The sequence below is a fragment of the Balaenoptera borealis genome (genome assembly GCF_965194805.1).
Source record: "Balaenoptera borealis genome assembly, chromosome: 2".
Taxonomy (NCBI): domain Eukaryota; kingdom Metazoa; phylum Chordata; class Mammalia; order Artiodactyla; family Balaenopteridae; genus Balaenoptera; species Balaenoptera borealis.
This window is the reverse complement of record NC_138867.1, coordinates 155,136,054-155,153,907: the sequence shown is the minus strand read 5'-3', so window position 1 is coordinate 155,153,907 and position 17,854 is coordinate 155,136,054. Positions and strand designations below refer to the sequence as shown.

Below are 17,854 nucleotides of genomic sequence, written 5' to 3'. Positions count from 1 at the left end.
GTGATGTTGGGCAAGTTGACCCCTTGAGGCCTCCGTGTCCTCATCTGTAACGTGACAGAATAACAGTATTTATTTCATAGGGTTGTTGTAAAGAATAAATGAATTATTATTTATCAAGCACCCTGGACGGTGCTTGGCATGTGGCACACTTCATATAGTGTTAGCTATTGCTGCTGTAATGTTTGGCCAAAACGAACCATGAAGGGCAGCCTTGTTGAGCAGAATGGATCAGACTCCTCAGAATACACACATCAGATGTGGCAGAGGAGGGGAAAAGAGAGGGGCACTTAAGAATTGCGGGGATTTCCTAGGGAGCATGGGCAAGGCTATCCCAGCAACCCTGTCACTGAGCTGACACCCAGGTGTTTCATCAGCAGCTGCCTCTTTCTTTTCCTGAGATTCAGAACCTAAGAAGCCCATCTTGGTTTTCCCCATTGTCAGGATGCACACTGGTGGTCTCCGCCAGGGGGAGAGAGCTCCTGGGGTGCAGAAACTCAGGCGGTATGGTGTATAGCCTGGCGCTGCTGCTTTCGAATAAAGCTGAGAAAAGGAGCCAAGAGGGAAGGCAGCAAGAAAATGAATTTTAATTCAGCCTAAATGAGGCTTAATATTGGAGTGAGTATTTCCCCAGAATTCAGATAAAAAAGGCATCATCCTAGGAATATCTTCGGCTAGTGAGAATGAAATGATGAAGGCAGGCAGAGAGTTGAGTGAAATATAAAGACACTTTACCAGGATATCAGCTTCATTATATGATGAATTTGGATTATACTTCACATTGGTCCAAACAGAAAAAAAGGAAAAAAAAACTAGCTTTCCTGCAGGTTTATAGTAACTGCTAATCTAGGTTTCTGATTTTGTCCTTCAAGATCCTTTAAACCCTCAGTGGGGTTTTAAAATTCAAAGTCGACTGCAATAATAAGTAGAAGGTAAATGAGAAACTGTCAGATAAGCCACCATGGAATGAGAGAAATTGCTTATACAACAAAGGCCTTTAGAATACTGGAGGGCATTGGGTCTGATAAGGATATATTTAAGATGGTTTAAAATAAAGAGCGGACATGCCATAGACCAGGGATTTCTTAGACACTTTTGACCTGCATTCAGTGGAAGAGATGTTTGGAAGAATAGGGAAAGAGGAGAGAAAGAGATGCTGCTCTCTAAATGCAGCGTGATTTCAACGGCACTTACAATGCTCCAGAAAGAAATTTTATTCATTTACATCAAAAATGGAATTTCAGCACATTGGATTTTGTGTTCAGGTAACCTAAATGTGTACCTTTATAATCACAGATGCCCACACATGCACACAAACACAGAGAACATATTTGTGGCTAAGTGAATGCAAACTCATTTGGGAAAAAAAAAAAAATTTCCTCATTCGAGAGACACGTCTGCTGCTGTTTTCAATAAAAGGCAAGGAAGGGAATGGGTGAGAGGGTCTTTTTCACATAATGGAGGCTGACTCTCCCTGGGAACAGATACAAAGTGCTGATAAGCCAGCAGGATAAATCCAAATGCCGAGTTACACAGGCTTCCGGAAAGGATCTGGTGGTAATGAGAGCACAGGGAAGAGCTTAGGTGTGCGGGTGGAAAGCAGTCCCCTGTGCTCTCCGGCCTCAGTTTCCATTCTGTGCAATGGCCTTGTCTATCACACCTCTCAGGAGGAGACCGTGAGATTGCAGGCGAAGGGTCTGAGGGCACTAAGAAGGCGACCTGGCAAAAAAGAAACGAAGAAATAAAAAAGGAAGAAGGAAGGGAGAAATGTAGGGAAGGAGGAAGGAAGGAGACAATCCCATGAACCAGGCTGAGAATGAAGGTGGGCAAGTCGCTGACCTCAGGGGGCTGACAGGGCACCAGGGGCACTCGAGCTGAGAGTGTGAGGCCCTGTGAGGGCTGGCACACACCCTGAAATGAACGGGATGAGGGCAAGTTACCACCCCCTGGATTTCAGCATCCCGCAAGCCTCCTGGGGACTCTGAAATAAAGCCGGGCTGATCAGAAAAGACCACTCATTCACTTCAAAAGAGGAAGAAAGAACACAGATCTCTGCTCCTCCTTCTCAGGCTTGGAAAATCTCCCTCCTGGCACTGCTCTAAGACAGGCGGCTGTTTCCCTCCTTGTTACCCAGAACATGCCCGGCCCCGGCTTCCCTCCAGGCCCTGTAGAATCTCTGAGCCTGATAACCTGGGTCAAGTCCCCCCCACTGCCACTCCAGGCCGTGCGGCTTTGTGCCTGTCACTTAATGTCCCTGAGCCTCTGTTATCTCATCTGTTAAATGGAGATAATAATCATAATCCCTGCCTGGAAGAATTGTTGAGAAGCTTAAAGGGCTTTGTACAGGGTCTGGCTCATTAGAAAGGCTCAGGAAGTGCTCATGCTGATTATGATGAGGACGCTGCAGAGCAGTACAAGCTCAGCCGAGGGTGGGTTCTGGAAAAAGCAATGTGAGGAGACCGGGTCGACCTCATGGAGCCCCCTGGGGCTTTTCGTGGAACTTCTCAGTCCAGTCAGTTTGTTCGTTCACCTCTAGAGTAAAGGGCTGGCATGGGAAGAAGGTCGGATTAGACGGATCTTATCTCCCATGGCTGACATTCACCACCCTCTAAACCCTTCTCTATCCTATCGAAACATGTTCTTATCTGTTCTTAAAGATGTTTGAAGGGACTTCCCTGGTGGCTCAGTGGTTAGGAATCTGCCTGCCAATGCAGGGTATACGGGGTTCGAGCCCTGGTCCAGGAAGATACCACATGCTGCGGAGCAACTAAGCCCGTGTGCCACAACTACTGAGCCTGCGCTCTAGAGCCTTCAAGCCACAACTACTGAGCCCGCGTGCTGTAACTTCTGAAGCCCGTGCACCTAGAGCCCATGTTCCACCACAAGAGAAGCCACCACAATGAGAAGCCCACACACCACAACGAAGAGTAGCCCCCGCTCGCCACAACTAGAGAAAGCCCGCGCGCAGCAAAAAAGACCCAACGCAGCCAAAAATTAAAAAATAAAAATAAATAAATTTATTAAAAAAAAAAAAGATGTTTGAAAAGCCCCAGTCTGATTATGTTGGACCACAGCTTACAGTCCTTCCATGGGTCCCATTGCTCTGCAGGCCCATTTGGCCCGATGCTCCGTCTCTATACCCCAGCCTCCCTCCACTGGCCTGCCTCCTGTTCCTCCGGTTCGCCCTGCTTCCCCCTCCTCAGGCCTGCACACTGCCCCCTTCTGCCCACCATGCTCTTCCCTCCCTCTCCCTGACCCCATCACCACCCTGAATCCTATCACCACCGCCTCCACAAGTAAATCTTACTCGTTCTCTATCCAGTATGGAAGCTACTTGGCTACATGTGTCTTCGAGCACTTGAAATAAGGCTACTCCGAGCTGAGATGTGCTGTAAGTGTAAAAAAAAAACCCACTAGATTTCAAAGAAAGAGTTCTGAAAAACAAACCAAGAAGAGGTAATATATCTCAGTAATGTTTTACACTGGTTACATGTTGAAATGATAACACTTTGGAATATGGGGTTAAATAAAATATATTGTTAACATGAATTTCACTGCTTTTTAAATACTTGTTTAAAAAAATTTGGACACTAGAGAATTTAAATTTAGACAGGTGGCTCACATGTTACTTCCTCAGGACAGCACTGCTTTGGAGCTCAGGGCTCCCCCCGTTCCTCATCAAGGCCACCTTCAGCTCACTCACTAGGCAGGAGTTCTTTACACACTCTCTGGGTGCCCCCAGCTTCTGCTCTACAGCTATGTCCCCTTGCAACCATAATTATATAGCTCTGCAATTAGTTTGTTACTATTCAGTGCAAAGTCCATGAGGTTGGGGGCTATGTCTCTAACTACAACTGTTTTCAGTTGTAGCCTCAGCTACAGGCATAGTGCCTGGCACTTACAGGGTACTTGTCTTCATTTCCTGTTGCTGCTATTATAAATCACCACAGACAGTGGCTTAATGCAGCACAGATTAATCTTATGCTTCTGGAGGTCAGAAGTCTGAAATGGGTTTCGCTGGGCTAAAGTCAAGTGTGAGCGGGGCTGAGTTCTTTCTGGAGGGTCTAAGGAGGAAATTGTTTCCTTCCCTTCTCCAGCTTCTAGAGGTCGCCCACATTCCTTGGCTCATGGCCCCTTCCTCCCTCTTCAAGCCAACGGTGTTGCTTTTTCTAATCTTTCCCCGACTCCCCTGCCTCCTGTCTTCACTTACAAGGACACTGTAATTGCATTGGGTCCACGTGGATAGTCCAGGATACTCTTACCATCTTCAAGATCCTTAATTACACCTAAAAAGTCTACTTTGCCACGTAAGGTAATTTATACACGGGTTCTGGGGGTTAGGACTTGGACATCTTTGGGGAGCTATTATTCTGCCTGTCACAGTGCTCAATATTTGTTGTTAAATGAATCAATGAATGGGTGGATGGATGGATGCCTTTCTAATCCCATTTCCTATTTCTTCCCAGCAGCTTCTCCCCAACTCTAAGAAGCCATGCTTGCTTAGTCTGGTTGCTCTCCTGGAATAGCTGCCCTTCCCCCGTTCCCCTCTGTTTCAGTTCTGACCACCCTGGGGTCTAATTCAAGAGCCATTTACCCAAAAGAGCCATCCTCCTGTTTGCCTGAACTCCTGAGTCTCCACCACACATTTCACATTAAAGAACATGCTCTTACTTTGTTCTTTAAACTCTTAGTTTGTTCTACTCTCAGAGGTGGATGGTAGGCTCTTCCAGGCAGGGCAGGGACCGTGCCTTATACTTTCCCAACTCCCCCGTCCTTCCCTGGAGCTTAGCACCAAGCTGGGCACCCCATAGATGCTTAAAAAGTAATGGCGCAGTTGCTCTCACAGCTCTGCCGGTAGTGACCTCCCCACGTGTGAGGCCATGATGCCAGCCGCTGGAATCTGTCTTTCTTTCCCATGAAGACTGTTAACACAGCAGACCAGCATTAACCCAAGTGAATGTGGGATGGTTAAGTACAAAGTCATTTTGGCAAAACGTGCATTGCTTCACTCTAAGCAGAAATCAAATGTTATGATGCTACATTATCAGGAAAAGTACATTATATTTGGCATCATCCCAGGATTCAAAGACACAAATGGCATTAACCCTTTAGTGGCTGGGTCCTAGTACCAACATATGGTCCTTCTCTCCATAAAGACCCCCCTGCATGTACCCTCTCTCACAAAAGCACGCACACACACACACACAGATGTCTAGACTTGTCCCTGAATAATCTTCCAGCCTGAGATTATCTTTGCAATTAGCTATCTTATAATCACAGGGTTGCTCAAATCTCTCCTGATGAGAAAAAGATGATGATACTGATGATCATAGTGATGAAGTCCTGATTGCACTGGGCATTAAAACAAAATTTTAAAACTTAACATGCATTATGATTTACTCATTATCAGCAGTCTTTGCAAAACGTAGTTGGCTATTTCACACTCTTTGAAAATAATTTGCATATTCTGAAACAAATTATTAGTAAGAACACTGGACTTCAGGTCAAGAGTCTGGCTCTTTTGCCTCAGCTGAGTCACTGATTTGTTGTTGACCTTGGGAATGTCCTTGTGCCTCTCTGGGCCTCAGTGACCTCACCTGTAAAATCAAGGCATTGAATTAGATGATGTATCAGATAGGGATGTAGCAGAAATCTGATCACCATGGCTAAACTGAGTAAGTTCTGCTTTAGTTTTCTTCCTTAACAAGAAGCCAAAGATGGTCAGTCCAGAGCTGCTCCTCCATCCTTAGGGTGTGACTCTTGTCTTCATGGCTTCAAGATGGCTACCACACCTCCAGGCATCTTACTGTTTCCCAGAAAGGAAGAGGGGGAAAGACTATGGGCAAAAAATGTGTTGTGCTCATTGAATTTGTCCCCCTTCCTTTTACTTTAATTGGGAAAAAATGTTTTCCTGAAGCCCCAGGAAGTTTATTTCTTCTGATTCTCATTGGCTAGAGCGGGGTCACATGGCCATCACCTGCTACAAGTCATTGTTCACTGAGCAAATTGTGATCATGAAAAAAAAAATCAGGGATCAGTTAGCCAGGAAGAAGGATGGAATGGCTGTTGTGTGGGCACTCAGCCTCGTCTGCCACAGATAGCTTCTAAGTTTCACTCTGTCTTGGATATTCCACGAATTGCACTTTAAAACCCATCATTACCCAAGGCAGTGTTCTCACTACATTGGGCACTCATGTATACAGTGCTTACTCCTGGTTTGGATTAGCAGATTAACCTCATTAGCATGTTAGAGAAAGTGTGCTAATGACATCATCTGGCAGAACGCAGAGTAGGGTGGGGATGGGGAACCATCCATTCACTCTGCCTCCCCTTATCCCTGAAGGAGACAGGCAAAGAGAAGGCAGCCATGTAACCAATGGGCAGCAGGAAAACCCCTTCAGGCTGATATACCTTCCTCTTCCCTGGAGCCTCCGCCATCCTTGCCAGCAGCATCCTTTACTTTTTGTTTTCTGCTGTGGACATCTGTGCCTTTGTTTGACCTCTCATAACTCCATGAACATTTTACTTTGGGAAATTCTGCCTCCCTTGATGGATGTAGGCTTGGTGGGGGCACTGATGGAGAGGTCATCCAAGGAAGGCCAATAGAATGGTGTCCCCTGGAGACTGGACCTTTAGCAGAGTGATGTTGGGATGGAACATCCTGAAGGCAATGTCACACCACCTGCCGTGGATCCTTGAGTGTCTCTGGCCCTACCCTTCGTAGCCCATTTCCCCCTTCCCCTTCCGATAAGTACCTTCCCTGATTAAGGCAGCCACAGTCAGCATCTCTTTCTTGCAACCCCCAAACCCTAACAACATTAATTCATCCTACAGGTACTTGAATACATCAAGGAGCTCGTGATGCTTCTGGACAAACACTCGTGCCAGAGTACTTGTCCTGAATCTAACTCTAATCCACTCCAGGATCTTGTACACACCTCTTTGCCTCTCTGTGCCTCAGTTTCCTCATTGGTAAAATGGTGGGTTGGACCAGACCTGTAGCTTCAAACTATTCTCTGAAGTACTTCAGGATTTCTCCCCAGAAAATCCACAGGGGTCTACATGGGAGCTCAGGAGACGCCCATTATAATGGGCTCTGGGCTCCCCACTCGACTTCAATTAGAATAGCTTGGCTTTCATCCAATTTCTGTGTTGCGCAGGATATTTTTTTATTGGTCCTCAGCTAAAAATAAACGTTTGAAAAATGATGGACAATATGATCTCTAAAGGACCCTTCCAGTTCTGATGTTCTGTGATTCTAAGCAGGTGGAATATTTGGTAACATCTTTTCATTCATCAGCATAATTGGGAACACAGGAATGCCTGCCAAAACATAATCTATATCTAAATAAAATCTTCTGTGTGCAAAACAACGGCAATGAAGGACATTCAGAAAAGAGCAGGCTGTGTGGAAAAACTAGAAACAAACAAAGCACAGATCCCTGTTTTGCAATTCTGGCAAAGCTTGATATGTAGATCTGGGAAAGGAAGCCCACCACGGCTTTACCTCCTCTTTGCTGTTGTAAAGCAAAGAATGCAAACTCATATGCAAACCGAATCTGGGCCCCAGGTTTCACTGGACACATTCAACGTTTTAAAAACTTTCAATTAGTTATCACCAATATTCATAAATTGGAAAATGCATTTAAAAATTATGTTTCCTGGCTTCTTTTGAAAAAACGGAAGATGTGACAAGGTCGGCCTTGCATTCTAAAAGGATGGCAGTCAACCAGAGCAGGACAGCAACTGTCCCTTTTAGCTGGGGCACATCTGCTTCACTCTGCAGCAGGCCCACCGACTCCTTCCTATAAGTCTGACCTCGGAGGCCAGATGCTGGCCACCAGGTAGGCCTTCACTTGCACTATGCTTTTTTGTTTTTTCCTATTGCAGGGTAATGGTGAATGAAACATAAAATATTTCTTACAGCCCTGTCATTATCCAAAGTGGAAAAACAAAAGATAGACTGAGAAAGGTATGCTGTTCTAGAAAGACAGGGCAGAGATGCTATTTATTTATGATAGTGGCTTACAAATGGGGGTAATTCTGTATACACACACGCACGCACACACACACACACACACACACACACAGACGACATTTGGCAATGTCTAGAGACTGTTTTTGGTTATCGCAGCTAAGGAGGATCTGGTGGGTAGGCGTCTGGTGGCTAGAGGTCAGGGATGCTACTAAATATCGTACAGAACGTAGGGCAGCCGCCACAACAAAGAATCATCCAGCCCCAAATGCTGACGGTCCCCTGCTTTATGGATTTCTGTGGGTTTAACATACATCAGCCCCTTCACTCTTTTACATTACCTGCCTGCGCGCTGCCCGGGCCCTGCCCTTCAGGCCTTAGCGACACAGGCCTGGCTTTGATGACTACTGAGCCAGAACAGGAAAATTAGGCTCCCTCCTGATGGCGCAAGGGTGAAAATAATGATAAAAACTCTGACATGGGTGTGCCCTCCACGGCTTCACTCTCCCAGTATTTGCCCTTATGATCCGCATAAGCACGCTGGGAGGAGATGCTGTTTCCCCAGGTTAGGCCCAGTGTCACTCAGTCCCCTGGCTTTGGGCCTCATCGCATGTAAATGACGGGGCAAGGCCCCAGGCAGCGGTGTGGAGTCCGTTCTGGGCCTGGTTGCCCAGCTCTCCCTTTGATTTTGTGAGCCAGTCCACAACCCTCCTGTTACCAGTGTGTGCTCTTGGCCTGAGTTGAGTTGCTGCCAGCAAACACAAAACCCAGGCTGATATCCACTGTGCTTTCCCCACAACGAGTGGGCCTTGCTGGAAAGGGCAAGGAACGGCTGTCCAGGAAATCAGATGGGAACTGAAAGACACTAAGATGTCTGGGGAGGCAAGAAGCAAAGTCAGGGGAGGTGATATAGGTTGAATCTAAGAGATGGGCACAGCATTGCAAGTGCTCGACTGAAGAGGGCCCACATCCAGGCCCAGGGCAGAGCAATTCGGCAGCAGAGAGTCAAGGAGGGTGCACAAGAATCGGAGGTGAAAATGGCTCATTACTTGTTACTATTTATTCATCCATCCATCTACCCATTCATCCTTTCCGCACCTATTTACGGAGCAGGATTCAGGCCTTGGGCAAGGTATGTGGCCCCCAGGCTCGTGGAATCAAAACCAAGCTCTGGGATTTGCCACTGTTTCATCTCAAGCAAATTGCTTCCCTCTCTGAGTTTCCTGATCAGTAAAAGGAGCAGGTAATGTTTCCATCTTGCAGGAGGTGATGTGAAGATTAAATAAAGATCTCCTTAGCCCTGGTCTGACTCAGACCCTCCCTAAATGCCTGGCTGACTCCAACTCCCCTTCTTTCCTCCCACAGATGCCACTCAGCTCACACAGGATTCCTGCAGCTCACTGAAGCAGGGACAGCTTCTGGGGTCACGTTTCAGCTCAAACATACCGCAAAAGACCTTCGTCTTCCATGGAAACAATTCTCCCCCATGCGGTCGGAGAGTCTTTTGTGGATCACTACATCACATGGGAAGCAGGATGCAGAACGCCCACCAGTAAGCAGAAAGCACATGTGTGATGTGTGAGGACGTGCATTCCCACAGCAGTCGTGCTCTTTCTCCTTCTTGTAAATTCCAGTTTGACTTCTTAACCCCTCAGGGGCATCAAGGAGAAGCAGACCCACAGCTGTTTTGGTGGTGGTGGGGATTTGGGGGATGGGCACCCTCTCTCATCAGGCACTTATTAAGGACCCGGGGTGCATACAGTGATAAACTATTATTTCAAGCTCCCACTGCTGAAGCCCCCATGGCCCTCTAACGGATGGTCTTCAAGAAGGAGCCTGGCCTGTGCAGATGGTGTCTGTCTGGATGCGTGTGCTTACTCACCAAGTTTGTACCACATATCACGGATGGAGAAGCCAATTAGCCGTCTCATGTCCCCGTACCTAGGAGGAACAAAAAATGTCTGCTTCAGTCACCATCTCAGAGATTCTCATGAACCCCTACGCCCCTTTCAAGAGATCCAAATGCAACCTACTTATTCAGGATTTTGTTGTATTTGGCGTGTGAGAGCTGCTCCAGCTGCAGAGAATCCTGAGTGATAAAAGCCACTGCCAGATGAAAATAGTTGTTCCACAGCTGTAAATGAAAGAGTGGAGAACAGTCATGGAGAGGGTCTGAAGTGGGAAAGCATATTAAACGCTGGGTAATGTGAATAATTTATGAAGATGGCAGAAGACAGAGACAGAACCAGTTTAATTCTGCGTGCTGCAATTTTCTAACTGGCACTGACTCTGAAATTAACATCCCGGCCAAAGCGAGGATAATTGATGGATTTCTCTAGGTGCCGACCACATCGTCTCTCTGACAACAGGATTTGGGCAAGGAGGAAGATTTTTAGGGCTGCTTTTTTATTGTTGTTGTTTTGCTTCGTTTTGTTTTTTTGAAAGACAAATAAGTCACCCCAGCTGGGTGCCCTGGTGAGCTGGTTCTCTGCCCTAGAATTAGAGGGTGATGAGGGATTAAGTATTTCAGAGACTCTCAGCCTCTCTGGAAGTCCTCCCTAATTCACCCGACAGCTCAGAGGACCAGCCTGCAACCTATTCCATCTTAGAATATTTTGCCTTTTCCTTCTCTTTAGTTCAATGGTTTTGAAGTGTGGCTCTGGCCAGCAGTATCAGCATCATCTGGGAACTCATTAGAAATGCAAGTTCTCTGGACCCACCCTTGACCTACTGAATCAGACCCCAGAAATCGTGTGTTCACAAGTACTCTGGGTGACTGTAATGCTAATTTGAGTTCAAGAACCACTGAGGGCCAAGTTTACAGGTAAGCTTGTCATAACTATAACATTTACATGATCTCTTGGTGCTAAATGGAGAGACTAATACTAGAAGCCACTCCACCTACTCATGGTGAAATAGATCAGGTAAAGTGTGCAGCGCAGAGCAAGGGCTCCAAAGATTAGCAGCAGTGACGGTGATATTGACACAGGCTACAGAACCGAGAGATGGAGACCCAAACCAAGGTATTGTTGAGCCTCAGTAAACCCATCTGCAGAAGAGGTACCTGTGTATCCAATGCAGAGGGCTATAGTAAAGATGATGTGTTTAAAGGGCATGAATCTCAGTAAGAGCTCCAAAGCACTGGTTTGCCCTATTATTCTTTTCATTATTCTAGTGACTCCTTTGGTACCAAAGCAAATAGTACAACCTGGTGCCTTCGGTGCTCAGGGGCAATTATTACAAGATGCCATGGCCCTGCAAGGAGCAGGTGGGGGGGCAGCTTTGCTGGACAAAGCCCACACACTTCCAGCCTCCTCTAAACATTGACTAGCAAGGGGAGGGTTAACACCAGCTGGGGAAATCACCTGCCAATGAGACCTTCATCCTTCACTCAAAGATGTTCATCGGAAGTTTCAGATGGCCAAGACTAAGTGAAAGGCAGCTCTACCCTTGATAAAGCCCTTACTGCTGCCCAGAGTATTATTTTCATATGGGCTTGTGGTTCCAGTTTCAAAAAGGAGCAAAACAAGCCCTTCATTTTACCATGGGTCAGGCACTTTCCCACACATCCCTCCTTTCATCTCTCAAAACTTGGTAGCCATTATTAGGCCCATTTTACAGTTGAGGAGACCGAGGCTTAGAGGGCTTAAGTATTTTGCCTAAGGTCACACAGCTTGTTAAACATACAGCAGAGCTGGGATTTAAACCCAGGCCTACTGATTGACGTTCAAGTCTCTTTCTACACGCCGTGATCAGTCTTTAGCTGAGGATGCATTAACACATATTTATTGAACATCTTCAATGGGCCAGGCATTGTCATCATGTGGGGATAGGGCAATGGTTACACAGACAGCAGTCCCTGCCCTTGTGCAGCTCGTACTCTGTTGAGGAAATGAGCTTTCCTTCTTTTACTTGAAACTTTATCTCCCAGAGTCCAAAAAGACCAAGTCTCTCCAGGGGTGCAGTGAAGTGACCTCCTGGCTTGTGGCCCCCGTAAAGTCAACTCTGCACACAGAACCTGGAAGGATCGGATCGTATCACTCCCTTCCTCAAAGTCCTCCAAAGACTGCCCATCACCCTGAGAATCAGATCTCAGGCTCTTCTGTTTCCGTAGTAACCTCGCTTATCCAAACACAATAAAGGTCAGGGCGTCTCTCAGCCACTCTGACTGTCCTTCCTCCTGGCGTCCCCATGACTTGCACGTTCTGAAAATGTACTGTTTTGGTCTGCGTAAGCCCAGAGCTCACACCTCCTCCTGTTTAAGACCAGGATATGAAACCACAAGCCAAGGAATGGGAAAACCTGGTCATAGGACATGGAATGGGTTATTTTTAGGGTGAGAAATTCCTGAATTTAGGGGATTTCATAAGAATAATCAGGATACAACAGGAAATAGGTATGTGACAAAGTAAGATGAATTGGTATCGCTTTTGAGAGTAATTCCAGAAATCCCCCTCGCCCAACCATGTTTGAGAATACCTAGACACTGTCAAATCTAATTAAGCATCTTGCTAGCCTCTATTCTACCTGACTTGGTCCTTCAAAAATGTTTTCTGTCACACATTCCTGATTTTCTTTTTTAAAGTTGAGATATAATTCACATACCATAACATTAATTTTTTAAAGTATATCATTCAGTGGGTTTGAGTATACTCACAAGGTACTACAATTTTCACTACTACCTAATTTTAGAACATTTTCATTGCCCCAAAAAGAAACCGTCCACCCATTAGCAGTCACTTCCATTCTTCCTTCCTCCTCAGCCCCTGGCAACCACAAAGCTACTTCTGTCTCTGTGGATTTGACATTTCATAGAAATGGAATCAGAAAATACGTGACCTTTCTTTAGTGTCTGGCTCCTTTCACTAAGCATGACGTTTTCAAGGTTCATCCACGTTGTCACAGGTGTCAGTACTTCATTTCTGTTTATTGCTGAATACTATTCTGGGTATAAATATATATGGATATACCACATTTTGTTTATCCATGATGGACATTTGGTTTGTTTCCACCTTTTGGCTATTATGGATAATGCTGCTATGAACATCTACATACGAGTTTTTGTGTGGATGTATATTTTCAGTTCTCTTGGGTATATACTTAGGAGTGCACCTGATTTTCTTTTGACTTCTCTCCTTGAAGATCTTCGTGGACCATGAGACCACAGATCCAGTGCTTCTTCTTCTTAGTGGATCAGAAATGGTGCCCCTAAGTATCTCACCCACAGCCCCTGTCCAGTTCTGCCCATGAGGCTCTGTGGGTCCAACTTTGGAACTGAGGGAAGGCCGTCATGGTCAGTGGCTCTGTCCAGTGTTTGAGAGCTGAGCAGTGGCCACAACTAGACATGGCTGGGCACTCATGATACTTCTTGCCTGCACCTTCCTTGACTCTTGCTCCTGAAGAATCAGAACCAAATGAACTAACCTGGCTTTTCAGGCAACTTCCAGTGTTTTCTCCCTCAGCAAACTGCCTCTTCCAGGGGAGGGGGAGGGGCTGATCTGCTCAGACTCACAGATAGAACACAAGCATCTTGGCCTCCGTGGCTCTGCTCACAGTGGCTTTCACACCTGCAGCATCTAACTTCCATCCTTTCATTAAAGCCCAGCTCGAGATCCGCTTCCTTCATGAGGCCTTCCCAGAAGGCAGAGCACATCAGGTCTGCTCAGCCCTTCCGGATTTCAGGAGCACTTAGTAGGTGCAACCACAGACGTGGGTCCATCGTTCCGCACCTGACCTTGTGCTCTGCTCACTTCCCGTGACAGGATCATCCAGTGGTTAAGAGCACATGCATCAGTGTCTCACAGACTAGGGAATGGATACCAGTCTCTCTCTTACTAGCTGAGCTGTCTTTGGCTAGTTACTTGACCTTTCTGAGCCTCATTTTTCTTACTTGTAAAATGGAAAAAATAATGGTAACTACCATAAAGGATTGTTATAAGTGCTGGTCGTAGAGCATTTGTAAGCCCTGTCTTTTCCGATTGTAAGTTCCACCAGTACCAAGGGTTCTGGCTTCTACTTATTTGTATCCTTAATGCTAAATTCAGTACGATGGCTCGAATACAGCTGTGCTCCAGAAAATATTTATTTATCGATCACCATTTTGTTAGAGAGATTCTCCAGTTGTTTCCAAAGATCCCAGATTTTTCTTTCCTCCCTGGCCCAAGCTGCCCGGTGGCATTTTATTAAGAGCCCAGCCTGGATGGCTCAGAGAAGCCACAGAATCTTTGGCAAAACACACGGGTTCCTTTTCCCTGGGGAAGAAGTAAGGTGATTTCTGATTGGGAATTTCATATTTTGAAATCGTAGGACAATAGAAGGTTAAAGCTGGAATAAATTTCAGGGTCATCTGGTCCAAATCTATTACTTCACAGACGTAAACAGTGAGATCCAGATAAATTAACCACCCACCCAGTCATACCGCTAGTGGGTGTAATTAGAATTCAGCTATTTTTAATTAACTCTCAAAAAATTATAAATGTAATATGCACACAGTAAAAAAAATTAAATGACTGAAAAGATTAAATAATAAAAAGTTATTTTCCATCCTACCTTGGACCCTAGTCTAATTCCTCAGAAGAAAATGTTGCTAACAATTTCCTGGATATCCTTCCAAAAATTTTTGTGTATAAACAAACATATATATAGACATCTTTTCTTAATAGTCTGCTATACTTTGCTTTTTTCTCTCATCAATATTTCTTGCAGATGTTTCCACATTAGCATATACAGATCTGCTTCATTCTCTTTTATTGCTGCATGGTCTTCTGCTCTAAGAATGTACTTTAATTGTAACCAATTTCCTATTTATAGACATTTAGCTTGATTTCAACTTTTTTCTTCTTTAGCACTGGTGCTGTAATCAACATTCTTGTTTATATATCTTTATGCATGAGAGACTGTTATGTAGTATACATTCCTAGACGTGGAACTGCTAAGGCACAGGGTCTATGCAGATATTGTTATTGTTTGTGTTGTCTTTGTTGTTTGTTTTCATAGATACTGTCAGGTTACCTTCCAGAATTCCAATCCAATTACAAGCTCCATTGTCATGGGCAAGTTACCCTGCCTCTCTGAGACTTTACTATCTAAAGGGGGTACTTATAAGGACAAAATGAGGAAATTGCTACCTAGTAAACTCCTACTCAGACTTTTTTTTTTTTTTAATTTTTTTATAGCTACTTTTATTTTTTATTTATTTATTTATTTATTTTTGGCTGTGCTGGGTCTTCGGTTCGTGCGAGGGCTTTCTCTAGTTGCGGCAAGTGGGGGCCACTCTTCATCGCGGTGCGGGGGCCGCTCTTCATCGCGGTGCGCGGGCCTTTCACTATCGCGGCCCCTCCCGTTGCGGGGCACAGGCTCCAGACGCGCAAGCTCAGTAGTTGTGGCTCACGGGCCCAGCTGCTCCGCAGCATGTGGGATCCTCCCAGACCAGGGCTCGAACCCGTGTCCCCTGCATTGGCAGGCGGACTCTCAACCATTGCACCACCAGGGAAGCCCCAGCCTTTTTTTAAAAAAATTTATTTATTTTATTTATTTATGGCTGTGTTGGGTCTTCGTCTCTGTGTGAGGGCTTTCTCTAGTTGCGGCAAGTGTGGGCCACTCTTCATCGCGGTGTGCGGGCCTCTCATTATCACAGCCTCTCCTGTTGTGCAGCACAGGCTCCAGACGCCCAGGCTCAGTAATTGTGGCTCACGGGCCTAGTTGCTCCACGGCGTGTGGGATCTTCCCAGACCAGGGCTCGAACCCGTGTCCCCTGCATTGGCAGGCAGATTCTCAACCACTGCGCCACCAGGGACGCCCCCCTACTCAGCCTTTTGATCTCAGTTCAAAACTCACTTCCAGGGGAAGCCTTCCCAGCCGCCTGGACTAAAGTAGATCCATCCATTATTTGCCCTCATTACACCCTGTTCACAGGATTCATGACATATTTTAAGCAGAACTAATTTATTTTCTGTCTCCTCTACTGGATGTAATAAGCATCATGCAAGCAAGAACCTCATTTTTTTATTCCCTGTTGTATATCCAGTGGCTAGGATCATGTCTAACCCAACATGTACTCAGGAAATATTTGTTGAATGAGTTCATTAATGAGCCCAGCATGCCACATGTGTTCTTGTTAAATCCTCCCCAGAAACTATGCTATTGGTATTATGATTCTCCCCATTTTAGAGAACAGGGAACTGAGGCCCAGAGAGGTTGAATAACTTGCCCAAGGTCACACAGTTACAAAATGATGAAGCTGGCATTTGAATCCAAGTGTATCTGTCTCCAGAACTTGCATTCTTTTTTTTTTTTTTAAATGATCCCACTCTCATTTTATTTATATTTCCTAATTATCAGTGAGGATAAGCACCATTCGTATGTCACTGGAGGCATTATTTTTTTTTAATTTATTTATTTTAATTTATTTATTTTTGGCTGTGTTGGGTCTTCGTTTCTGTGCGAGGGCTTTCTCCAGTTGCGGCGAGCGGGGGCCACTCTTCATTGCGTTGCGCGGGCCTCTCACTGTCGCGGCCTCTCTTGTTGCGGAGCACAGGCTCCAGACGCGCAGGCTCAGCAATTGTGGCTCACGGGCCCAGTCGCTCCGCGGCATGTGGGATCTTCCCCGACCAGGGCTCGAACCCGTGTCCCCTGCATTGGCAGGCAGATTCTCAACCACTGCGCCACCAGGGAAGCCCCAGAACTTGCATTCTTTAACCACTCTGCTCTTCTGCTAAAATTGCTCTTCTTCTTCTTTCTTGGTTCTTGTTAGCCTTTGTCGTTGGTCGAAGTTTTCCACTGGTTCATCAGATATCTTTACAGCAGAGACATCAAGAATGTCTGATCCTATAAGTTTCTTTCTCAATGGCCTTGAATTATTATTTACCCCAAATTCTTATTTTTTAAAAAAAAGGACCCAACACCCCGGGTTGCTGAAATGCAGTCAGCATACCCACCTCTGTGGTGCAAAGGCCCAGTTGCCATGGCCATTCTGAAGATGCCATTGACTCTGGGAGTAAAGGTTTCCAACTACAGATTCAGGTTGGGAACATCAGTCCAGAGGTTGTCTAGGGTCCTCAAGCTGAAGCAGGCAGGGCCGCAGAAGCTGTCCCCAAGCACGTGGCCATCTTCCTGCCTGGCGGAGGCGTCCTGCCATGACCTCCCTGTGGGTAGTGTTGTGGGGCTCTTCAAGGCGTCAATGAGTGCTCCCTCTGTGTCTGTGCTCCCTCTCTCATGTATTTTGCCATCACTGGTTACATTTCCCATTACAAAGACCAAGCCTGCCCTCATTCCTCCACCAATGGCTGGGAATATTCTGGAAGCTTTTCATTTCACAGGGTCTCCAGTACAGGTTTAAAAATGATCCCAAGGTGGTCTGGTGCCCAGAAGCTGATCCAGAAATGCCTAAAGACTAAGGCTGGAATTACCAAAGGCAGAGACACTTATAGCTTCCCAAGTAGAGAGAACAGTCTTAGTAGCAATCAGACATCCACCTAAGATGGAAAAAAATTATTTGGAGCCAAAGAACACATCTGAAGCGCAACCACTGATTCCTGGACCAATCAGAGTTTCCAACATGGAGAGTCTAATTCTGCAGCCAGTCATTGAAGAGCTCCCTGTCCCACAGCCAGCAAAAGCTAACAAGGGCAGACTGTTTCTGGAGCTACATAGAGCTGTCTCCTAGATCCGAAAGGCACCCTGTTCCTAAGAGACAGTGCAGAAGAGTGAAAAGAGCTTGGGTATTGCAGACAGGCCTGTGGTTGAATCCCAGAAGACCCACTTAATAGTTAGATGGCCTTTAACAGGAAAGTCAACCACTTCTCTGAAGCTCAGTTTCTTCACCAGTAAAATGGGTATATCCCAACCTAACAGGGTTATGATAAGGATCAAAATGCCCTAAGT

General features: G+C 45.8%; 1 protein-coding gene across 1 annotated transcript in view; it reads right to left on the bottom strand.

The window, feature by feature from the left end:
* DOCK2 (dedicator of cytokinesis 2) overlaps nt 1-17,854 on the bottom strand; it is a 426,319-nt gene that overhangs the window by 72,181 nt on the left and 336,284 nt on the right. Inside the window, exons 31-32 of the mRNA XM_082378747.1 lie at nt 10,006-10,106; nt 9,855-9,913 (exon numbers count right to left, since the gene is read on the bottom strand). Coding sequence (XP_082234873.1) covers nt 9,855-9,913; nt 10,006-10,106 — 160 coding nt within the window. The remainder of the gene's footprint in view (nt 1-9,854; nt 9,914-10,005; nt 10,107-17,854) is intronic.